Source organism: Nannobrachium achirus (assembly GCF_963921795.1).
Source record: "Nannobrachium achirus genome assembly, chromosome: 2".
Taxonomy (NCBI): Eukaryota; Metazoa; Chordata; class Actinopteri; order Myctophiformes; family Myctophidae; genus Nannobrachium; species Nannobrachium achirus.
Genome location: NC_137811.1, coordinates 55,904,064 through 55,930,191, shown reverse-complemented (window position 1 = coordinate 55,930,191; position 26,128 = coordinate 55,904,064). Strand labels below are relative to the sequence as shown.

Here is a 26,128-nt window from a genome sequence, read left to right as displayed (position 1 = left end):
GATATCCAGGGTTTGATGAGGTCAGTGTTGTGATCTTCATATATGGATATCCAGGTGATGATAGTCAGCAGTCTTGAGTTGCAAATTAATTCTGTCTTGGCCCTACGTATATGGAGCGTCATATGTGGCATTGCCAAATATTGGTATTCCCAGATATGCGCTTAATATTGATGACATCGGGACAGGGATCTCCATATATGGCCATAAAAGGGACAAGGACGGAATTCATTTGCAAGTGTGACTCGTGTCGCATCAACCACACACTGGTTAGACTGACACAATATGTCCATATATGGGCATTCCCAGGTATGGGCTTAATATTGATGGGCATAGAAGGGATTCTATTAGTGTGGTTGGCCTAACAGATCATCATCTGGGAATCAGATGTAGAGGTCAGCTCCATGTATGGATATCCAAGTTTTGATGAGGTCATTGTCGTGATCTTCATATATGGATATCCAGGTGATGATAGTCAGCAGTCTTGATTTGCAAATGAATTCTGTCTTGTCCATATGGAGTGTCCATATATGGGCATTGCCAAATATGGGCTTAATATATATATATTTTTTCATAATTTTTATCCCACGATTTTGTAACCCATTTTCAACCAGTGCCAATTGCCTATGTAATCCTGGGGAGACAACGGACAAACCTCATGCTTCCTTCAATGCATGGGTAGTCCAAGTTGTTTCTTTTCACCTGACAGGGGGGATTTCCCTGGAATGGACGTAGCACGTGGACCACAGCGCCACTGTGCCCCCTCGGGGTTAATATTGATGACATCAGGGATCGCCTTATGATTGCCAGAACAGGCTGTCTTGGTCATTGAGTCAACACTGTGATGTCACAACATGTCAACTATAGACACTGACTCCCTAACGTGCAGACAGGATCTGCCGGGTTTCATAGTAAACTGTACAATAATGAAAGTTAACTCTTTTACTACCTAATTAAGGACACTTTATAGTCTGTTCCCTGCCATCAAAGTAGCTTACCTTTGCGATTTTATAGGAAAAAAAACATCCATTATTTTTGCGATTTTCTGTAAAAGACAGGCGTATCTCTCATAGAGTCGCAAAAAAAAGCCCAGCTGGCCGGGCGCAGCCATTACTATGCGAGAGGCTGAAGTTTGTCCCTCGTTTGCAGTTTTCACCCACTGTAGACATAGAAATAGAGAAACTAGATCCAGGGCTGGAAAAACGATCAGAAAAGTGATCCCGCAGCCATTATTATTTACGTCTGCTCAAGATTTGTTATGTCACGATATGGACAGAATAGTACATCTTCGTCTCCCCGTGGATACAACGGAGTGCTCCCTACCACCGGTTCAGCACATCAGAAGCTTCCGCGGCGCGGATCTTGACTCCCTGGTGGGTATTAGATACATAATACACCTGCCCCTCCACCATGGGCTCAGTCAGGCTCCTGCGGAAAAGACGAACGCTCGTTATGGCGGCGTGAAAAAAATTATGAGCGGAAAAAGGTCGGATTGGGCTGAAACCTTGCCCAAATATGGAGCCATACCACATACTGTAGATATGTCATAGACATTGACTGCCATATGAAGTCTGAGATCCACATGGCCGCTACACCGTTTTTAGACCCTGTCTTGTTTTATAGTAAATTACATTGATCACCCCTTCAGTCATTATTTCACATTACTGCCATCTTCATGGAGACATGCACAGAACTTTAAAATGGAGTTCACATCAGCAGGAGTTACAGTATATCCGTTCTGCCACTGCAGCATTGAATAAACTGCCGCTTCCTCAGAGTATGCAATGTATGTGGAATGGATAATGAAACAACACAAGAGGACATTGTTTATCGCGCTTCAGTTTTTGCCACTTTGCGCGCCTGAGGTCTAATTGTGTCCTGGAAACCTTTTTCTCGCGGGTAAACACCCCGGCCGGCCACTCTGAATGAGTGATGATTACAGTGAGTTTAAATGTCAGCTGTGAAGCAAAGCCGGCCTTCTTCAGCAGATTACCACTCCCTGTGAACTCTCATCTGTCCGTGGACGAATGGCCAGCAGCGACGACAGGCTGTAATCCGCAGGCCACAACAGCAAGTGACCTGATCCAAGGTGGAACGCCTGTAAAACCCCAATCAGAATTAAGATCCTTTGTAAACTTTAGTGGGCCAGGGTGGCAAACTAATCCGGCGGGCTGGTGATTACTATGTATGACGCAGATGTATGATCCAATCCCTGTTCTGGTCGTGGAGAATAATACACCCCCCCCTTTTGGACGAAGTGTTTGGGAGATTATATATGATGTACCTTCACTCGGGGGGTGAGTCATACAGATTGGGTGGGGGCTGAGGAGGAGATGGAGGAGGAGGAGGAGGAGGAGGAGGGGTGGGGGCAAGGAGGAGATTGCAGCATTGGAGGATGGCTGGGAGACGAGAGGAGGTACTGTGGTGGAGGAGGAGGAGGGCGATGTCCTCGGGCATCGCTCACGATAAGAGTCACTGTGGTCCAGGAGAGAGCGTGCTCTGCCTTCACTATCGGTGTTGAGCTGGCATTCATTACCAGGATGACGTACTCCGTCTGTACACCTTGTCTGTCCCCAAGCTGACCCTGAATTCACACAGTGCCCGCAACCACCCCTCAATGAAGAGGAACAGAGAGGATGTGTCCTGTGGATATACTAATGGCAAATTTAAACTGTGTCGTACGACTCTGTTGCTTGCCGGAAAAAATAATATGTTTTGGGTTGAAAGTCTTCAACTTATTTATACCTTCCGTGAAGCTCGCCAAAAATAAAAGACTTTCAACCGAAACCCAATTTCTTTCGGCAAGCAACACAGTCGTACGACACAGTATAAATTTGCCATTAGTGTGTCCAGCTCCCCTACCCCTCCAACCCCAACCCACCCACCCTCGAATATGCAGACTCCCCCCCTTCCCGTGGCTGTCCTGCTGAGGAGCCCCGCCGGAGGAGGCAGTGTGTAATGCAATTTGGTTGATTAAAAGAAAACATTAAAGCACTACCTTATTGAATTTGACGGCACGTACGGATCCAGATCTCACCGGCCACTCTGTTTTATTGGCTGGGATAAAGGGGATCGCGTCATCCCCCCCCTCCCCAGTGCCACACCCCCCACCCTCCATTCCCTGCTCCTCCCTTCTATCACCCCCCCCCCCCCCCCCCCCCAACCAGCCAGCCATGGAGAAACCTTGGCAGGAGGACATCCGCGAGCAGGACGCTGATTTGTTTGGACCCCAACACCCTCGCCACAAACTATTAACTCACCATACTTCCGCCCTGCACCCCTCTAACCTTGGACACCAATACAGAGAAAGACAGAGAGAGAGAGAGAGAGAGAGAGAGAGAGAGAGAGAGAGAGAGAGAGAAAGGGGAGTGAGGGGGTTTGAGTGAAAAAGAGAGAGAAGTGGTAGAGGTTGTTATTTGTGTGGATAAAGTGATTTGTCTTGTAAGTGGGGAGGGCCGGAGATATCTACCTCCACCTCTGTCTACTGAAGGTGACTCATCCGGAACTTCTAAAATGAGTTTTCGAGTCTTGAACTGTAGCTAAGAGACACAGACAAACGGGGCCGGGCCTGGTGCAGTGGGCGGGTGGGGGGTAGCCTTCCGTGAATATCAAACACCTGCCAATCTCGTCAGCGGAGGCCAAGCACGCTCGCCACGCTCAGTCCATTTATCAGAGTTATGGTGATGGGACCAGTCCAGTCCAACGCGCTCACGAACAGGAGCAACAAAAGAACTCCTGAATGGAAGTCCTCTGTTTGGATGACATCATCCGCAAGCCAGCCTCAATTACTTTGCAAAATATGAATAACAGTGCAGAATGGGGTGATGTAATGGATCGGCAGTATATCGAGTCTGATTTTAGCCTTCCAATCTATATTAGCCTCAATGTGCTGTTGACTCAAAGGACTTAATTACATCATCCAGAGTTAATCATTAGGACAGCCATAACAGAAACAAAGAAACTTTCCATCAAGGCCAGGAGCTGACAGTAGACCATTGTGCAGTATTTGGGGTTGGTGGGGTTTTTACACTGAATCAAGGTGAAAGATGACAAAGCAAGTAATAAAAACCGCCCCGCAAATCAGCAAAAGCACACCATGTTGTGATCATGTTCTTCTCCCTGTAGACATGCCGACCTGCTGTTCGCAAAGTGAATACGGGATTACACTCCTTGTGTCAGTAAGAACGTCTCTCATTACCCTACCACTCTCTTCAGGTCTCCGATGCTGCTGGGTGCAGCTACGGTTGTTTATCAACTCTCAAGTTTAACGGGAGTGTACCTACTGTATGTCCCCATGGCCCTATAGGCCTATGTTACCTCAAAACTAACACCAACACTAATCAGGCCAAACTGAGAGAACATGGGCATACTGTATGACCCCAAGTTGAACCACTTATACCCTATTTCATACTTTGTCATACAATAGTGTCGTGTAGCAAAGAAAGGCGATTTACAAGCTCACAGCCTCACAAGTCGTCGCGAAGCAACGCAATGCCTCCTTTTTTTGGAGTGGAGACACTCAAGAAATGAAGCTTTGTCAGTATGGCGTCTTCTGAGGAAGGGGGCTCACAGCTGCTACTTGATAGGTCCAGATGTTTTTGATTGGAAAGAGGGGGGTACAGTATCATTTAGAAAGTTTCAGAACGATTCCCATCTTTAGCTGGTAGTTTATCCATGATGTCAGTACAGAGACATGCTTGCAGCGGCCGCTCGACAGCTTCGCTGTTCTGCTGGACTTCTCTGATGTCGAAGCACGTGTTTGAACATACAAGATTTCAATTCCTGCTTGTCCAATTACGCCACGATCTGCTACCCGCTAAGTGCATTGTCACGAGGCAAGACGGGGGAGGAGTAGAGAGGAACGCAGAGGAATCCAGAAGCATGATTTGCAGATCTGTCATTTTCAGCTGAGCAACACCTTCATACGACAAAGAACAAATTAAGCGAGAGAGACGGGTGGGGGGCAAATTCTGAAGGTTAGAATGATGAGAATGCATCGCCTTGCATCAGGGTGCTGCTGTGCCACTGGGAAACCTGAGATGTGAGCAGAGAGGATTGTATGCTAGTGTTTCCCGCAAAGAGCCTCCTTCACGGCAGACCAAGGAGGGGGGGCAGGGTGGAGGTATTATTGTGTTAAGACATCAGATCCCAGGCATCATCTGTATATCAGTTGCAAAACACTTTCCATTGCTGTGGCAGAAAGGTAACGAAAGAAACCTGTGAGGAGGAGAGGAGAGGAGAGGAGAGGAGAGGAGAGGAGAGGAGAGGAGAGGAGAGGAGAGTCCAAATATAACAATATAGGAGAAATTGAAAGGACTGGAGGGGTATTTGTATACAGATCTACAGAGAGAGAGAGAGAGAGAGAGAGAGAGAGAGAGAGAGAGAGAGATCGAGAGAGAGAGAGAGAGAGAGAGAGAGAGAGAGAGAGAGAGAGAGAGAGAGAGAGAGAGAGAGAGAATAACATGGGAAGAGATCTATGGAGGTGCTTGAGTGTTTTATAGTCTCCCATCGTCCCAGACTCCTGGTGCTCTGAAGAGCTATTGGCCAGGATGAATTATTCAGCTGCTGGCCGGTTGATCTCCTGTGGGACCATCTCTCTCTCTCCCTCTCCCTCTCCCTCTCTCCCTCTCCCTCTCTCCCTCTCCAACTCTCTCTCTCTCTCTCTCTCTCTCTCTGTCTCTCTCTCTCTCTCTCTCTCTCTCTCTCTCTCTCTCTCTCTCTGCAGGTTAGAGCAACACTTGATGGTAAATGCACAGTGGGACAAACAAAAGGTCCTTACCAAGGACCTGTGCACTTAACTCACACTATAGGCCTCCCATTTTGACCCCAGCCAAGATCAATACTCAGACGGAGCCAGATGTTGCACAATACCACACTGGGGATGGAAGGGTTCTCGGAGGAAAGCTCTGGAGGAAGTTGTGTCTCTGCATTCATAAATGTACTCATGGGCTAACTTGAATACATTGCTGACAAATTAATGCACTGAAGGGGGGGGGGGGGGGGGGGGGGGGGGGGGTTGCAGTGGCTTGTTTCTATAGATGTAGCTCAAACCTTCAACTTGAATCTTAACTGGACATTTGTTTTACCACTCTATTTCTTCTTTTTGTTGTCCAACGTGTATTATAAAGCTCTGCATTTCAGAGGCAGAGTCTTTTTTTTTTGAAAATCCAGGATCCTGTCAAGGCAGGGAAAGTGATGGAGCTGGGAAAGCTGGGAGTTCAGGCTGCTGCTAAACTCAACTAGAATTTGCGAGGTCTCATGCTGCCATCTTCAGGATGACTGCAGTCATTAAAGCAAGACAGCAGCATACTGTATGAGGATGAGATGCTTCTTATGTTATTACATGACATTATTCTGAGGTCCTGTTCCTTATACCTTTGAAACACATGCATGCACAACAACATGTGGAGTGTTGCTTTAACATGTTGATTGGATAAAATGTTTACAGTGTTGAGAGTGTCTTAAAATGCAGTGTGATCAAATGTGCTCTCATTCATGACAATGGCTGCTCTCTCCTGGTATGGGCTTCTACTGCCTTCACTCAACATAATCTACAATGACCACAACAGTAGATTATGGTTGGTAAAATTATAATGTTTGTATCATAAAACAATTATTTCCTCATCAGCAGAATCATTACCAGCTGTTTCAGCCCAGCTTTTGTTCACCATGCATGTTGAAAAGGAAAATCAAATGGGCAAAGACACAAACAAAAGCAAAAGCCAGAGAGAGAAAACAAAAAGCCTGCATTGGACTGTGGACACAAACAGACAGCATGCCTGCGCACACGGATGCACTAGCGTGACGACCGTGCAAGCTTGTGTCTCTGTGCATGTTGGTGCGTGCGCCTTCAGCCTGTCAGCATCCCTCTTCTCCACATCCTGCTGGCTCTCTCCCACTGGCCGGTATCATCTCTCACCAGTCCCATGTTCCCTGGTAACACAACACTGGGAGTAAATGGAACGCAGCGCAGACAATCAGCTCGGCCTGCGCCTGCTTCCAGTCTCCAGCCCAGGGGCTCCGGCCCCAGACCCAGTCTCAGACCCGACACCACTGACTCCATCCAAGGGCCTATCCCCTATCAGCCTGCCTGGCTTCTAGTCTAAACAGAGCTGATTGTGTACTCTCCTTTCTCTTTGGCTGTCAGCGGGCCATGTTGAAGCTGTGAGCCGTGTAGTGCATTGGAGGTGGCTAGGAAACCACACACACGCACGCACGCACGCACGCACGCACGCACGCACGCACGCACGCACGCACGCACGCACGCACGCACGCACGCACGCACGCACACACACACACACACACACACACACACACACACACACACACACACACACACACACACAGTGAATGGACGAACACCAACCCTGAAGCAGCCTGTATGCATTTGGTGCTGTTGACCACGTGCACACGCGCCTCACGCACATGCATGCGAACACACAAAAAGCACACACACACACACACACACACACACACACACACACACACACACACACACACACACACACACACTTAATTCAATTCAAAGGAGCTTTATTGGCATGAGAAAACATACGTTTACATTGCCAAAGCAAGTATCACAAATACAATAAAAACAGTTGAAAATGGGGAACATATATACAGTTGGAGTGGGTACAGCATTGTGTATACAGTCGCATTGTGACATTTTATATATACTGTATACAGGGTACAGATAGCAGCATTATTTTTTTCTCAAAATGCATTTAAAGGTATCAGCTCTGTTTCATACTGTATGTGCAATAGGTCTAGATGTCAATCTATGGTCAATCTACACACACACACACACACACACACACACACACACACACACACACACACACACACACACACACACACACAATGCACACAAGCTCACACAATGTGGATCGTGTTTAGGGATGAACGTGCCAGATGACTAAGGATGCCTATCCGTCTGTTAGTCAAGCATTGGTCCTGGATTCTGAGATGAGACATACAGTTCCTTTGGCTCACTAGATTGCTGTCTAAAGGTTGTGTTCTGGTCCACTTATTTCCCACAGTAGAAACCAGCAAGCAATCATTATTCACTGTAATTAGAGGTAAATGCATGGGCATAATGGGGGAAACACACATACACACGGAGCCATGCATGACATATACAGTAACTGCATTAGCAATTTGATACAAATCAAATTAAGAGGAGCGCAGAGGATAAGCAAGACTGCCTGATTCACAACAGGAGGAAGAAAGTAGAGCGAGGGGATCAGAGGTTAAGCGATCATGCAATTTATCTGTTTGGGCCGTTCATTAGCATGCTAATGTCTGCTAAGCCAAGGAAGCATCTGATTCAATGGTATACAATATACTTGTTATATATTCACATATTTACATATTCCTTTATAAGACACTACAGTTGTCTATAGTTGTTGTTAAGCAAATTTGAAACAAACTGTTTTGAAATTGAAATGTCACAAAAAGGACAAAACAGAAAATATGAAATAGTGTGTGTTTAATTGCGAGTTCAATTGGTTTGGAGAGAAGTTGAATTTGGTGGTAGGCCTACACTGTAGGCTACATTACACATGGCTATAATAAACAGTAAAAGAAGAAGAGGTTGTGGGGCGTGAAACGCCATGGCCATCTAAGAAAATGTATTTTAACTGTGTACGTTTTTGAATGGCTGAGACTGAGGAATATTTTGGTCTTCCTCATCAGTCCACACGTAGGCCTACCTGTTGTTGCTACCAGCCATGATTTAATTGTGGGGATATCTAGGAAGACGCCAACAGCGGAAAAAGCTGATCAGACATGTGAGTTGAATGTTTGAAAACTTATTTGGCAAAGGAGTTTCCATCTTAGGAGTTTCCATCTTCCATTTATGTCAATAGTTAAACAAAGGTTTCTCCTGCAGTTTCTTGGAGAAATGACTTTTATTATAAACATATTGTTATGTGCAGGACCTGCCACCACCAGAAAGCTCTTTTCACAGTCTTCCACTAGACTCCAGTGACTGGAGTTGGGGAGGGAGCTTTTCAATTCTTCCTCACTATTTGTCGATGATGTCACCAACCCTGTGAACCTATCATGGTCCAATGTGCAAATTAGACTCTTGCTGAAACCTGAAACCTCTTTGGTTTCAGCAAAAGCAAGGAGAGACCTGTGATATTCGCATATTTGAATATTAAATATTCCTTGCACAGCTTTCCGTGTATTGCGGACAGAAGGACACCTTGCGCTTAATGTGCGCTCTATGCACCAGGGTGCCTCCAATAGAGAAAAGGTCTATTTGAAGTAGATACATGCTCTAGACCAGTGGTTCTCAACCTTTTCAGGATGTGACCCTCAAAATAATCCTATTTTAACTGGGGACCCCCCACCCTGACGAGCACTAAGAGTTGAGGCATTACATTTTGTATAACACGGTTCTATTGTGAAAATAGCAGATCTACATGCTCACAACGCCTTGCGTTGCGAGGCGTTGTGAGCATGTAGATCTGCTATTTTCACAATTTCTGCTTCTAGAGGTATTAAAAAGTCCTTAAATTGTCACTTTTATGTGCATATACCCTCTATACACTTACATTTCATTTTGGTTTGTTTACTGTTGAGTGAGAAAACAATGTTGCACATTAAGTTAAACATCTGGGGACCCCCCAAAATAATTTGGGGCCCCCCCTGGGGGTCCCGACCCACAGGTTGAGAACCACTGCTCTAGACAGTTGACGCTTTCCCCCTCTGTCAAATCGGATGAATCAAAGACGGACCGGCCTGGCAACGTCAAGACAGAAGACGGCGGCGCTGCTCTGTTTTTGAGCGGTGGTACACCGTCTACAATGCCTCACTGCATGTGTAACTAAGTTTGTCTGTAGCATGGCAATACTGCTGGTGTCCAGTGGCAGGCCTGGGTGACCAAGTGACGCTGTTGAGCAGGCCAGGCACACACACACACACACGCACACACACACACAAACACACACACTCACGCACTCACGCACGCACGCACGCACACACACACACACACACACACACACACACACAGGGTATAGCTTGCCTTAACACAATGAATTGCTCACATCCACCGCTCACATCAAACTTAGTTCGATTTTTTTTTCCTGCTCTAGCTGCACAAAACAACCTGCGTTTATCAGTCTGCAGGACCGTACCCTTTTCATGTGGGAAACCATGTTAAACAACATATTCATCATAGCAGAGTGTTTTTACAAACTTGTCTGGAGGGGGACTTTAAAGCGAGTGCAAAGGGGTCCATTCTCAGTTAAATGAACACTCAGCCATTTACAGTGTAGCAAACTGGTCATATAAAATTCACTGCCCAATGTAAATGGCAGCTTATTAGCAACTCTGCACACGCGCAGACACACGCACACACGCACTAGGGCATTAACGAAAAAGTCGACAAGACTTCATTACACAAGTCGACTCCCACCAGAGAAAGTCGAAAGTCGAAGTTGAAAAAAAAAATAATAATAATAATGATGTGAGGCGTTGTGAGCATGTAGATCAGCTATTTTCACAATTTCTGCCTCTATATATTTGACAATTTGGACAATGTTTAATTTGCCATTTTAGAGGTATTAAAAAGTCCTTAAATTGGCACTTTAGAAATGTGAAGATACCCTCTATACACTTAAACTTTATGTTGGTTTGTTTACAGTTGAGTGAGAAAACAATGTTTCACATAATCATCTGGGGACCCTCCAAAATAATTGGGGGGTCGTGTGTGATGATGACGTCATCAAACGATAAAGTCGACTTCAACTAAATCTTTTACTGAGTCGAGCCGACTTGCAAAAATCACAAGTCGTTAATGCCCTAACACGCACACGCACACGCACACGCACACGCACACACACACACACACACACACACACACACACAAAGTGAGACAGAGAGAGGGACAGAAGAGAGGAGAGAGTCAGAGACAGAAGAGAGATTTACCCTCTTCTGCCTCCTTGCATTGGTTAAGTGGTTTTACTGTAAGATTGACCCAAACAATCACCTCATTTCCTCTTTCTCCTACCATAGCAGTCAGCAGACTGATAGTTTAGCTGCCTGAGAAAGTGATTTTAAGTGCCAAGGACAACACAGGAAATGGCTTCATAGACATTCTTGTGTCTGGGTATGGCAGGCTGAAGGATGGATGGTGCAGCTCAGGGAAAGCACTGTGTCTGGCCACTAAAGCGAGTGACAAAGTGCTTCTCTAGACCGCCACCCTGACATGGCCGACCAGAAATGTAAATCCATTTGTCATGGAGCAGCATGCGTGGTGGTTCCGTCTGTAAGAATGGGCATTGTCCAGTGGAAACAATATGTCTTACTACGCGCAGCATATAATAAACCACTGAACCATTGAGTATTCCAAAACACAGAAGAGAAAAGCAGTGCCAAATACAGACAGCAAGGAGGGGGATCTCTCCAAGAGCCAGTTTTGAATGGGTCATAACATGAACCTGGTTTTTGCATGAGCGTTTAATATTAATCTGGTGTAAAAATGAAACCATGTGACCAGGCCTAGAAAGGCTGAGCAATGTGAACTAAACAGACAGTGTCCAAAAATGTGTTTTGCAAGAATCGGCCTCATGGTGGCACTAGAAGAGGGCCATGTGAGAAATGAGGGGTGGAGGTTGTGGTTTGCCAGCCAAGGAGTGTGTGTGCAAAGTTTGGCATGGATAGGGGCAACGGTGGCAGAGATACGAGGAGGGCAAAAGTGTGACGTGACGTGACGTGACGTGACAGACGGACGGACGGACTGACGTACGGACTGACAGCCGGTGGAGGTCTTGATCTCTTTATGCTACTTTGCAGGTTCAGTTGTGTTCAGGATCTGTCAAGTATGCACTGACATCTCTTTCTTCTTCCAAAATAAGAGTATAATATTTTTTGCAGTAATAAGACCGTATGACAGCAGGCGTTGTTGAGTTACTCATAGTTTCTTCATCCATTTCGAGGATGACTAATACTGGGCCTGGTTTTCTACCTCTAGTATCTCAATCCAGAAATGATGGATTACAGTATGTCACCTGTTTGTAACCTGTGGAATCCATACATGTGAGGCTCTCTTAAGGCACTGGAACAGTCCTGGAACAGTATTATTGAGGATATATATTGGGATGCTTGGCAAAAGTATTCAGAAGCTGCAGTACATTCAGAACAGTGCTGCCAGGGTCCTAATGAGAGTCCGTAAGCATGACCACATCACACCCATCCTCTTCTCACTGCACTGGCTCCCCGTTTCAGCCAGGATCGATCTCAAGATCCTGATAATCACCCATACCTAATTGCATAAACAGACTTGCCCCCCCTACCTACAGGAACTAATTAAGCCTCCATAAACCTCACAAACCTCCACCCGTATATTACCCTCAGAGCAAACAGATTCCTCATCGAAGCCCCTAGTACCAAACTACTCACCATGGGGGACCGGGCCTTCTGCTCGGCAGCACCACGTCTGTGGAACAGCCTTCCTATTGAACTAAGATCACCATAAAACTCCTTTAAAACAGGCCTAAAAACTTTTTTTATTTAGGAAGGCCTTTGCATGTTAATGATCAGCTGTTTTTATTTTGTTTTGTTCGTTGCCTTTTCTGCTCTTAAACCCTGCTAATGTTATTGATTATTGCAATCTACTGTAGCACTTAGAGATTCTCTGAATGGAAAGTGCATTATAAATAAAATGTATTATTATTATTATTATTATGAAATTGTCAAATATTGATTTGAATTGAATTGAATTGAATTTAGAGTCTTGGCTATAATGGCTTCCAAAAGCTGGGCTTTTTTTTTACAAAACAAATGCCGAATTCAGATTTTAAATAGACCCATAATGTCACAAATGCCACAAATGTCACAGATTTAGTCATGTGACAATGAGTGTCACATGACACTTGTCACATTAACACTCATTGTTTTGCTTCCAAAATTAGTTGTAGGGGGCGGGGCCTTTTTAACACGATGAAGGCAACATTATAGAGCATGGCAGTGAGGTGTCGGAAGCAAGCTGGCCATTAATTTTTACCATAGGGTTTTTCATTATCAGCCACAAAGTCGTAGCAATTCAATGTACACTTACCACTAGGCTGGTGGTTGTAAAATGGTTCTATATGTTCCTGTAGAACCCCCGAGTATGTATGCAATCAATCTAGTTTTAGTAAAAACAAGTTTTAATCAAGATCGCACGGAGAATAACTGCATTTCCCATACTGCTAAACATGTACATCCGGTGAAATCGACGTCTGTGATTGGTCTAGCTTATTCTTCTTTCACATATCTTGCGGTTGTAGCTACTGCTCCCGTTAAAGATGACGATAAGAGTGTCCACGGAGATGAAAATCACTACATGTCAGGCCATATGCTGGCCTGGATAACTAAACTGAGCGTGATTTAAAGGCTATATTTCAGGAAACAAGTGTCATTCGCAATGCATTCTGGGAGTGTAGTTTCCGCAATTTAAAAAATAATGATGTACACAGTCTTGTACCCTGCCCTTTTTTTCAGCTTTCTAATTAATTGTTACATTAAAAAAAAATGAATATTGTCATGATTCCTCTCCAGCCGAGGTGGCTTTGTCCGAGGCTTAAAAACGGTTAAATAAATACTTTATGAAATGTCTATGGAAGAAATGAATGGGGAAAACGCTTCCGACACCAGAGTGAAGACGGGGTGGGGCTTCAACTGCGATGCTCTATAATCAATCGCCAATTTGAGTAGCATGTTGTTGAGGCCTCTAGAGTGCACCTCCAAAAGCACTTTCACTTCTGACCTGCAGAGATATGTGCTCCATGAGTGCCACTTTCTAGTTATAATAATGAATCATCCACACTGCCTTGTGGTATTTGTCACGGTATAGGCTATATGCATTAACGGTTAAATGTGGTACAGTTTCTGTATTTATCCCATCCTATGTATCGGGAGCAGTTAGCTGGTGTCAGCAGGTGTTAGCTGGTGTCTTGCTCAGGGACACTTCGACACGTTGACCGTTCTGCAAAAATAGGCGTACATTTTGTGAGAATAGCCGATCAGTCTGCAAAAATAGCAGATGAAGCTCGCAAAGTGGCATGTTGCAAGCTTATAGAAGCTTATAGCTATTTTCAGTAGAGGGGAAAAATATAGACCCCAGGTCAATGAAGTATATAGGGAAGTGGGTATAGATATACAGTACTTCTAATGATGTAAGACACAGAAATGTGCACGAGCACGCACGCACGCACGCACACACACACACACACACACACACACGCACGCACACACACACACACACACACACACACACACACACACACACACTGCCAGAGGTGACAGAGTGTAATATATATAATACTCTCACTGTATAATCCTGAGTGTCAGTTTAACTCTGAGAATATACAAATGGACTCTGAGAGTAAAATGAACACCCTGGATTTGACTGTGTTGGGGGAAATGAGCTGATGGCAGCAGCTGAGCAGCTCTCTGGTGGTACCTGGAGGGACGGGCTCACAGTGGAGCCGACCAAATATCAATAAGGCCGGTTTTAACCGCACACAGCTCAAGGATAAAGAGCTTACGCATGAAACCTCTGGAAACACACACTCGAGCTTGACGTGTGAAACGCTGTCGCTTTAAGTAAATCCTCCACTAAATCCACGAAAACACATCTAGGAGCTTGCTATATGAGGAGAGGCTTGGTGCGGGGCTCCAAGGCGCCGTGCCAAGCACGAGGGAGGACAAAGAGGAGGGAGGGAATAAAAAAGGAAGAGAGAGGGGATGGGGGGCTAGAGGAAGGGGGTAAACAGGATGAGAGAAATGGAAATAGAGAGGCATAGTGTAACTGAAAACCTATAGTACATTACATTGCAAATTAGGTAGGTTCTTTGCTGTCTGCAGTTCTAGTTTGCCACACTCACAGACAAATGATGGCAGTTTGGAATGCATGCGGTACTGACTGACCGTGGTACAGGTGATAAAAATGTCCTTGGCATTGCTGCAATACAAAGTACTGGGTCAGTAGGTCACTACACTAACTTCTCACTTCTCTCTCATGAGGTGAGCTGCTCATAAGATGTGAGATTACGATATTAGTTACAGCATATACGATAACGTAAGTGGTAGACAGTGTAACACTTTTAAAGATTGTTTTACTTTACTGGAGTAGGCCTACCTCCAATTGTCAACACTTTTACTTCTACTCGACATCATCGACATCATCTATTTCTACATTGTGGAATTGATACTTTTTTTTTACATTGTGGAATTCAGTACTTTTTCCGTCACTGGTGGTAAATAAATAGCTGGACAGCTAGATAGACAGTATGACTATACTGTGTGTCTGTCTGTCTGACAGACAGAGAGAAAGTGAATTGGACAGCTCTAGATTGCAAGACAACTTTGGGTTCATATTTTAGATGGCCATTAGAGAAAAGTGGCTAAAATAGTGGCTAAATATGTATTTTTAGACACAATAAGCCCATTCCCAAGATGCACTGCAATCTTTCATCATGGGCAGATGTGACTTATGGGGGCTGGTGTAAATAGTAACAAAGAAATTGTCACCTTATTGGGTCTAAAAAGACATTATTTAGCCACTTGTATGCATGCCCCCAACCACTGAAATCAAAATACTAAAATCGCTAAAAAAGCAGTAAATGAACACTCATCTTTTCTTTTCTCTAATTACAATCTAAAATATGAACCCTTGTTGTAAAAAAACAAAGTTGTCCTTTAAGCCAGGTGTCCACTGTCCAGGTGTTCCCAGAGCCCCACATGGCCTGTGATGTTCAGGACTCCCTGCTGAGTGAAGTGTTGTAGCAGTGCTGCGGGCCTGCTGCCTGGCAGGGTAACTACAGTACGCGTCTGTGAAAACAACATGACGTTGTTGCCTCATTCTCTGTTATTACCTTTCCGGGAAACCTCTTTGTGTGGCATTTCACTGCCATTTAGAAACTCGATGGCAGTTGGTCACACAGACTTGTCGGCTCCCAGCGGGCCACAGTCAGCGAACGACAAGCTATAGAAAGACTCAATACGATCATTGCTTCATGCTGCAGTTACTTCTCCTCCCAAACAAACAATGGTTTCAAAATGATAACCCCACAGTCTCATAGGATAGTAGTCAGGCTTTTAATTGCTACTATTATACATTTCTCTTCTCATAGAAAAAGTGTCCCTAAGCGCTTCATTACAACTAGCAGTGTCCCAAGCCTGTTCAGTCTAGTTTGTGTCTCTCTGCATGTAATAATTCCTCCTGTCAGTATACGGAAAAGCAACACAGTTGAATGAAGGCACAACAATAGCTTGGCCCCGAGCTGTTGAGTAATCAGCCTGTCTAAGTGGCTCATTAATGTAGGCTGACTCATGTCGTTTTGAATATAAGCCTTGAATTTTAGTCACATGGCCGCCGCCTGGGGAATAAAAAGATGGGGAGAGAAACCAAGGTAACAGGACACCATTTCTACTTGAATCGTTGCAACAGGCATTGGTGCTTGTCTTGTTCTGTGTAACATATTGCTATGCGTGATCACATTTCTGTTCAACTTTAGTGCCCGAGAACGTCAGCATGAATTGAGAATGTAAATTGCATCTCCGTAAAATTGCTCTGCTTTTGTGGTAAGTCTGAATAAAAGTAGTCTGCTTTGAGTCTTCAGACAATACAGAGAACTCCCAGGGGAAAAACTGAAACAAAACAACTGGTGGCAAGGTTCATAGAAGTGGCTGCGCTTCAGAGAACAAGATGTTTTCCAGTGGAGATGCTCTTTCAGCACTTTGGCTCGGGACTTTGGCTTGTTTCCATAAAACGGGCTATTCCTCACGTCTAAAAAGCTCTTTAGCAATGGCAAGCTCTTTGCTTCATTATATATTTCTCTGCTAAATTATGGTCAGCACTCAGCAAATCATTAACATTGAATATAACCTTTTAAACGTATGATACCCTTCTTCTCTAGATCTTGTTACTCTCTGTATAGAGTAAGAGGGAGAAGGGGTAAGGAGAGAGAGAGAGAGAGAGAGAGAGAGAGAGAGAGAGAGAGAGAGAGAGAGAGAGAGAGATGTATTAAACTGTAAATCATGTAGGCACTTGGTGCAGCTCAGACAGGACCCATCCCACACTCTCTGATCATGTTGGTGTTGCATGCACAGTGTATGTTACAGTGGTTCTCAATGTGGGGTTCCGAGACCCCCAGTGGTTCTTGGCGGGGTTCCAGGGGCTCCCCAGGGGAATTATTGATACAGTAGTGTTAATAACCAAATGGTCCCAACAATCCTATCAAATGGGTTTCTGTGGCCTAATGTCTATCACACTTGGTTTGAGGGTTGAGAATCAGTGGTGTCAATATAGAACATACACTGCAGACACTGTTGACAAATCAACAAGAAGAGAAAGGGGGAGGTGGGAGGCGGACTGGTGTCAGAAGACGGGATGGAGGGAGGAGAGGAGGCTGGTGGTAGTGTACTATAGGTGTCATCGCTGCCAAAGGCAGTCACACTGCTCCCTACAATCAAAAAATGGACCAGGGTTCACAAGCTTACCTCAGCATTGCACCAGAGCAACTGCCACTGAATATTACCACACGCATCACTGACCATCATATCCTGCCATTTTAGACCTGATAGACAGTGAAATCCTCAACGTTATTTTTAACTCTGAGAGTGCATGTAAATATGGAAGAAATGGGGAAATAATATAATTTGGAAAATATATGGGGAAAAAACCCTTACACGTTTTGAAACCTGTAAAAGTAAAGTAAATCATACTCTAAAGGAGGCTAAATACCCCTCTGCCCTTGCTGTCTGCACAGCAAAATCAATTTTCATACTCTCAGAGTTAAATAATCACTCAGGATTTTACTGTGCACACCCATTAGGAATGACACTTTCACCTCTCTCTGAAAAGAGTGTGTATGCAGCGTTTCACTGTTGGAAATATTCACATTAAATATGGATAGCCTTAATAATAAATGACAGCTCTCTGGGATTGACGTAGGGTACATAAAAATATGGTCCAATATTTGTAACACAAATCTGTTCGCTGCTCATTTACAGTACAGTAGTTCTGCAGCCATGCTTATGGAAAACTTTTGTTTTTTTCTCACTTGTTGACATCAGAGTATATTGGTATCCATTCTGTTAGTAATGATATACAGCATTGTTTTAGTAATCCACTAAACCATACCACTTGTATGGGTCTGTATTGAACTGCACTTGGCATTTAAGCTGTATAATGATGTTTGCAAATGCATTATACTGTACTGTCTATAATATCAAATGTTGGCAAGGTGACGTCTTATGCCATAATAATAATACATGAAAAAAAGTTTCATTCGTTCATTCAGTCAATTTCATTTTTTAGGTCAAAGTCTCTTCCATTTCGTCTTCCAGTGGCAAGTGTGCAGAGGACTGAGTGGGACTGGGTCTTGGTTTTAGGTTAATGGAACCGTAAAGTTTGGTCGAGCGTTTGGAATAAGCTAATAGCTTTCTCCTGTACAACTCCCCCTTCCACATTGAGATCATCAGCAGCGTGGAGAGCACCACCCCGCCGAGTGTGAGCAGGCACAGGCCTGCTATCACGCACATGTCCAGGTGAGCCCCCACTCGAGCGCTCTCCATCTCCAGACGCTCCATCTCCCTGGCTGACACGCTCTCGCGATCCACCACCACATCACGGGGAACCGCGTAGGATATTACCACCAAGGAGATGCCAGTCACAAGGAAGGTGACGGCACTGATGAAGCCATAGTCTACAGAGGAGCCAGAGCTGTCTCCGGAGGAGAGATCGTCCTCGGACATGAGCGATAGTTCCGGTAACGCCTCGAGGCAGCAGCCGTCGCCGTTGCACGTGGCTTTGTGGAGACCTCTGCAACTTGTCCCCGGGCTGGCTAGTCGCAGGTTAACATTCTCATCAATGTAAGTGAACGAGGTCTCCAATTCCTCGTCGCAGCAGATTTTTGCTTTCTCCTCCCCGAGGTGACCTAGTTTAACCTCCGCGGGCGCCGTCCTTGGTGCTGCATTACAGCGTCCCTGGCAGCCCCGCTGCGCTGCCGGGCTGCGCCCACGTCCTCTGGAGAGCAGCGCGGCTCCTGTTGAGCGGCTCGACCTGCCAGCGTGCAGCGGGCTGGAGGCACTGCCGCGCTCATCATCATCATCGGGTTGTCTGTCTTCCTTATCTATGGAGAGCAGCTCTTGAGAAGCCATTCCCCGTCGGTTTCACCCTAATTATTTCTCTGCGGCGGTTCCAATCCACAGCATTCCTGATAAGAGGACAGACATCAGTTCTGGATAACACAGGACGCATTGTAAAATGAAGGTTGCCTCGTTGCAAAGGCGCAGAGCATTTATGCGCAAATGTGTGTGTAATGCAGTGGCTCTCAAAAATGTTTATGTCAAGGACCCCCAAATTGACACTTATTAGCCCACGAACCCCTTTTCAAAAGATATGCCAGGGACCCCCGTTAGAGAAGATTTTTATGGCTCTAGAAGTGATTCTCAACCATTTTAATTTCAAGGACCCCCAGGCCCCAGTTTGACATGCATTAGGCTACGGACTCCCATTTAATCGTATTTCTATCTCTGAGACCCCAATTTATACTGTACAATCTATTTTAATTTAACTCTCTGAGTTATACCCAATAAGGGTCCATTTGGTTCCTAACTATCATTTAGCTGGGGACCCCCTGGAACTCCCTCAAGTATCACTATGGTTTTATCGACTATAGGCTACTTAAAAATGTGTCCACTTGTTTACGCAAAATCCCTGGTCCGTTCATGAAATGCGCTTATGGTAATTGTGAGTAGCTTTGATATCCAATTAGGAAAGCAATCCTTGTAAACCTAGATTAGACTAACTGAAATCCTATCAGAAGCAGAGCAGATGAACGGTTGAAGCTTTGGATAAGGTATCTATCTTGGACCATCAACATCCTAACAACATAATGTAATACAGGCTTCTATGTTAATGTGTGTAGGTTACAATCACTCAGCAAGAGAACTATTGTGAATCTAGAATAAAATGATTAGCTGCAAACACATCTTCGCCAGTCTAATACGCAGTAAAGTACCTAAGTACAATTACTCAAGTTACTCAAATTACTTAAGTACACATTTTAGGTACTTTTACTTTACTGGAGTATTTCAAATTGTCAGTACTTTACTTCTACTCCACCACATCAAAATATTGTACTTTTACTCCACTACAATTATTTGACAACTTTAGTTACTAGTTAGGCTACTTTGTACATTTTTATTATTAATACAAAACATACATTAACCACTTCAACCCTACATTATACATTTTCCCTCACAATGCATCGCGATGCAAGGCATAGATCTGCTATTTTTTTAATACATCACCGTTTGAAAACTTGGGGGACATTCTGCATAATGAATACTTTCTACTTTTGGTACTTTAGGTATATTTTGATACCAATACTTTTGTAGGCCTACTTTTACTCAAGTACATTTTGAATTCCGGACTATAACTTGTAGCAGAGTATTTCTACATTGCAGTATTGATATTGCAGAAATTGAGTAGGCTACTCCACCACACTGCTAATACCAACGCAGTTGAACGCACTCTTTAGCCTATATCGGTAGGTACATGAATGGAACTGTAGGCTATAGGTATAAGATGCTTTTCAGTGCAATAAGGTTGGATCGCCCACTAACCGTTTTTTAATCACTATAGCTTACCAGTATAAAGCTCACACATACACAGCCTACTTACTTCGCTACAGTTCTTCAACATCCTTCGCCTCTGGTTTTCTTCATAGACAGATTCTATAAAGGCGAAGGCTGATAAAAACGCGTTTTCCGAGTAGCAGGTGAATGAACGTTAACCCTCCTCCTCGCTCGATGCTGTGGCAGAGAGAGTCTCTGTGTTGGTCCCTCCCACGCACGGCTTACAGCCAGCCTCTGTCCGCGGTGCTGAAAAGAGCTGCCTCCCGGTATCCGTGGACCGATTGAGATCACAACCGCTCACACAGAGAGTCAACACACGAGAGAGGGGGGGGGGGGGGGGGATTGGAAAAATCTCAAAGGAACTCTGGGACTTGAAGTTCATATTTTCACTGAACATATCCTGTCTTGATTCATTGGGCGTGGTTTACTGGTGCCACAAAAAATATATTTAGGCTATGGGGCTGTAAAATATATTTAGGCCAATTATTTTAAGCCTAGAATCAAGCCATCCAGGATCCTGGTGAATCCTGACCAAAAAACCGTTGGTTCTGTTCCAGTAGTTTAGAGTATTTATTATATCATATAATTAAATAGTATTTTGTATTCCTTCATAGAATCAAAGGTTTTATGGTTATGATTCACCAGCATCCTAATGGCTTGATTCTGAATCCTTTTGTGGCACCAGTAAACCACGCCCACTGCTATGCCCTATATATTGTGAATTAACTGAAATGTTAGACCTACCTTGTGTTATAGAAACGACGAGCCTCACAAAATAAATGTAGTCTCCATTTGATGAATAGCTCTTTCAATGATTCAAGATAGGCTACACACACACACACACACACACACACACACACACACACACACACACACACACACACACACACACACACACACACACACACACACACACACACACACACACACACACACACACACAGGCTTCCTCCATCATATCATTCTGGATAGAGAAAAGTCAATCTAGTAGGCTGCATGGTAAAATTCAGACATTGAAAAACTGTGTAGGCCCTATTCACCATCTGTTCACCAGTTGCCAACAGACACAGAAGATAAGTACTGGTCACAATGTCAGAGCCATCCTTTAATCCATGTTTAATCTAGAGATTGTAGGGCTCATCTGATTTGTGACCTCCTCTAATTTCTTAGAAAATGTCATCTCATTTATTTATGATTTCCAGTCAGTCCTTGTCTCAGTATTGGTTCCCTGCAAGACTATCAATACACATCACAAAAAGAAAAACACAACAAAACAATTATGTTTCTCAGACAGCAAGAGTTTTGAAAGGAAAGGCTTAGTGAAGCTCTCAACTACTTTGCTGTTAATCCCACTTTAATGTTTTAATATGGCCTGAAAGTCTTTATTCATTCATGTAGGCCTACAGTAGGTTGTTCCACCTTTATTTAGCACAAGCAGTACCGGCTATAAATATGGAGTCACCAATTTTCCCAGAGCCATAGTGGCCAGGAGGATAGCTTTGGCATGTTTCCCAACAGGGTTCCATTTAACAGATGAGTGTGTCCGCGTGTGTGTGTTTGTGTTTGTGTGTTTGTGTGCGTGCGTGCGTGCGTGCGTGCGTGCGTGCGTGCGTGAGAGAGAGAGAGATCGAGAGAATGAGCAATGGGCGGTCAGATGGACTGAAAGAGACCAGTTGAAATATTTATGCCACTATTTTTACTTTAGAAAGTAGTTTGGAGAGTAATACTGCCCACCCTTTGACTGATATATCATGACGGTGCATTGTGTGAACATGATCGGGCTGCAGTCAACTCTAGTCAACCTCACGCAGAGAGTGGGGAGAGGGAGGGAGAGAGAGAGAGACACAGACACACACACAGAGAGAGAGGGAGAGGGAGAGACTATGCTGATGCATGGCTGTGTGCTTGACTCAGTAGGTAACAACGGCAGACTATCGGATGTTATCTGCTACAGTGCACCACTTCTCCTGCTGGCAAGGACACACACAGGCTTTAGAGGTGGGGGCGAGGCAGCTCTGCTTGAGGGCGAGGCAGGCTATAAATCCTTGTGGTGCGTCTCTCATCCTGCCACGGGAATACGCCCACCACAGAGGGAATGTAGATTAGGAAGCGCAGCGTGTATGACAGCGCTCCCCTCCAGGGTGTGCTTCTGCCTGTTAGGAACAAGATCACAGAGGAACACTGTAAAATTCCCAGTGTCAATGTAACTCTTGAGTGTTTCGAACTCCAAAGGAAAACGAGACAGGGGAAGTGAGGCAATTCAGTTTTATTAGTATAGCACATTTCAGCAACAATGCAATTCAATGTTCTTTACTCAGGCAAAGAAAACACAACTACACAATGACATTAGGATGCATAAAACAAAACAAGTTAAAATTAACACATACAGTCAGTGCTGAAGAGAACGAAAAAGATACAAAAAGAAAGGTAACTCAATCAAAGGCAGCAGCAAACAGAAAGGTCTTTAGTCTTGTATTCAATATTCAGTTGAGGTTTAAAAGAAATAAGAGTGGAAGCATACCTGCCACTCTTATTGAGGGAGATTGCTCCAGATTATTATTTTTGGTTCTAGGGACAGAAAGCAGACCTTTACCAGATGATCTGAGAGGTCTGGATGGTTCGTGATATCAGAAATGTATTTTGGCCCTAAACCATTCAAAGCTTTATGTACGAACAGTAGTAAAGGGAGCCAGTGTAAGGATGTACGAACAGGAGTGATAGGGGAGAAAAGTGGGTGAGTGAGTGAGTGAGTGAGTGAGTGAGTGAGTGAGTGAGTGTGTGTGTGTGTGTGTGTGTGAGTGAGTGAGTGAGTGAGTGTGTGTGTGTGTGTGTGTGTGTGTGTGTGTGTGTGTGTGTGTGTGTGTGTGTGTGTGTGTGTGTGTGTGTGTGTGTGTGTGTGTGTGTGTGTGTGTGTGAGTGAGTGAAAAGGTCTGCGGGTGAGTGAAGATGTACGTGCTTCTGAGTGAATGAGTGAGCGAGAGAGGGAGTGTCAGAGTGACCGACTGATGGAGTGAAGAAGCGAACGAGCGAGGGAGTCTGGAACATAAAACATGTCTTCAGACCACATCAGAGTCATTATGCTTTTCCAACAATTCATTTTGAAGTGGTGGTTAAGTCCATTAGATTAGAGCATGCGAGCTGCAGCTCTTATAATAGCCTACATACTGTCAGATATACTGTTCTGCCTGTAATCACACTGACAGCGGCCCCAGAGCATGTCTCTCCCGACTGGAGTGACATGGTGGGGTCTGCCCCGGCAGACGGTAGATTATTAATAAGGAGGTGGTGGCACGGCCTTACTGTGTTGTTTTGGAGGGCAGGCAGGCACGCAAACCCTCCAGTCAGTCGTATAAAGCCTTCCAGGGAGGAGACTTTAGTACAAGACAGTATGGTTGGCAGGGGAATTAAGACAAAGGGATCAAGGGATAAAGACAGATTCAGGGAGAAAGACAGCAACTCGGAGGCGGACTGAAAGGGCTGGGGGGGGGGGGGTTGGGGGGGCAGGGGGGGCGGGGGGTTCTGGATAAGGTGCTGGGTTAGGTAACAGCATTAAATATTTAGCACTCAGCTCTCGGGGTTCATTGACACTGGTTTCCCTAATTGCACCAACTCAACACAAGCAGTGTGGATTAGTAATGTCTTCATGTCCATTGTGTGTGTGTGTGTGTGTGTGTGTGTGTGTGTGTGTGTGTGTGTGTGTGTGTGTGTGTGTGTGTGTGTGTGTGTGCGTGTGTGTGTGTGTGTGTGTGTGTGCGCGCGTGCGTGCGTGTGTGTGTGTACGTGCATATTATTACCGTACGTATGCATATCCAAATATCTATGCTTGATCAAAAAGATAAGACTTCATGTAAAACTATTTTTGCTGATTAAAGTAGTGGGCTGTGATAATTGCCTATATGACACTTTATCTACCCTGGTTCTCTTGATGCTGTTGTTATCATAATTTATTGATGATCAAGTTTCCACAATGCTGCAGCCGGTTTTGCACGCTAATGATTTAAGTTGCTTTTGATGAAGTTGCGCCATTATCTGATGGTATCTCTTCAATCTCTTCAAATGCAGTTACAATGCAGTTACAGTAAATATGACTGACTTCAAAGTTCCACACACTCTAGAGTGAAATCACATTTGTGTCGACTTAATAATGTTAAACTCTGGTGTGTGTGTGTATGCTGAATGGTGAGCAAAGCAGGAGAACCTATTTAGTATGGAAAAGGCAAACATTTTAGAGCAAAGGATGCATTTCATTCATTAGGAAAATGAAGGATGCTTGACTTCAGGCCAGATATGTCATTTGTGTTAGAGAAGTGAAATGTGCCAAGCACTGAGTAGTCTGCTGGCACTGGTGCTGTGATACAAGTTTGTGGTGCTTTGTATATGTTGTTGAAAGATTAGCTGGAAATTTAAATTAGGAAGAAGTGTGTGTGTGTGTGTGTGTGTGTGTGTGTGTGTGTGTGTGTGTGTGTGTGTGTGTGTGTGTGTGTGTGTGTGTGTGTGTGTGTTTGTGCGTGCATGCATGCATGAGTGTGTGCGTGTGTGTGCGTGCGTGCGTGTGTGCGTGATAGAACCATGCATTATTATCTACTATTACATTCCTCTTAAAGCCGCATCCCACTTCCAAGCCCATTCACGCCCACTTCACATCCACTTCAACTCATAGGTAGTCGTCTAGAACGTAAGGAATACCGCCCATAACTCTATGCCGTCCGCTGATTCGCTAGCCGTCGCCATGGTGTACTATTACATTCCTCTTAAAGCCGCATCCCACTTCCAAGCCCATTCACACCCACTTCACATCCACTTCAACTCATAGGTAGTCGTCTAGAACGTATGGAATACCGCCCATAACTCTATGCCGTCCTCTAATTCGCTAGCCGTCGCCTTGGTGCCAGCCTATAGAATAAACCTTCTGAGCTCCCAGGCTATGGGAATCTTGGGACCAGTGCTGATTCGCTAGCATCCCGTCGTCATGGTGACAAGATATTCCGAAGCAGCTATGCAGCCTATGCTGCTTCTGCGTCTTGAAAGCCTTGGATCGGCCGCGCCGTGCTGTGGCTCTCTGTTTCGTGAAGTGTGTCTGTGACTGTGTATGTATGTGCACACACTTATTTGAGCCGTGAGTGTGTGTGTGTGCTGTGTGTACCGCGCCGTGCGTGGCTCTCTGTTTCGTGAAGTGTGTCTGTGACTGTGTATGTACTGTATGTGCGCACCACACAGCGCACGCTCATCTGAGCCGCCGTGAGTGTGTGTGTGCTGTGTGTACTTGCGTGCGGTCATCTTTGCACCGCGACAAAAAAACAATTTCAGTAGGCTTACAAGCCCACGATAAACGCATTCTATTCACCTCCTCTGCGCGGTCCAAGTGACTACAATGGAGCGCTCCCTACCTCCGGTTCAGCCAATCACAAGCTTGGGTCCTAAACCATGTCCTTAAACAAGCTTGGTAATCCACTAGACGCTTCCGAAGCAGCTACGCTACTTCTGCGTCTTGAAT

At 44.8% G+C, this 26,128-nt stretch overlaps 1 protein-coding gene across 1 annotated transcript; it reads right to left on the bottom strand.

Moving 5' to 3' along the window:
* Positions 1-18,306: 18,306 nt before the first annotated feature.
* On the bottom strand, positions 18,307-19,152 carry tmem74 (transmembrane protein 74; the record flags this gene model as incomplete). The annotated part of the gene is made up of 1 exon (XM_080742772.1): positions 18,307-19,152. The coding sequence occupies one exon, from the start codon at positions 19,150-19,152 to the stop codon at positions 18,307-18,309; it is 846 nt and encodes a 281-aa protein (XP_080598898.1).
* Between the last annotated feature and the right edge of the window lie 6,976 nt (positions 19,153-26,128).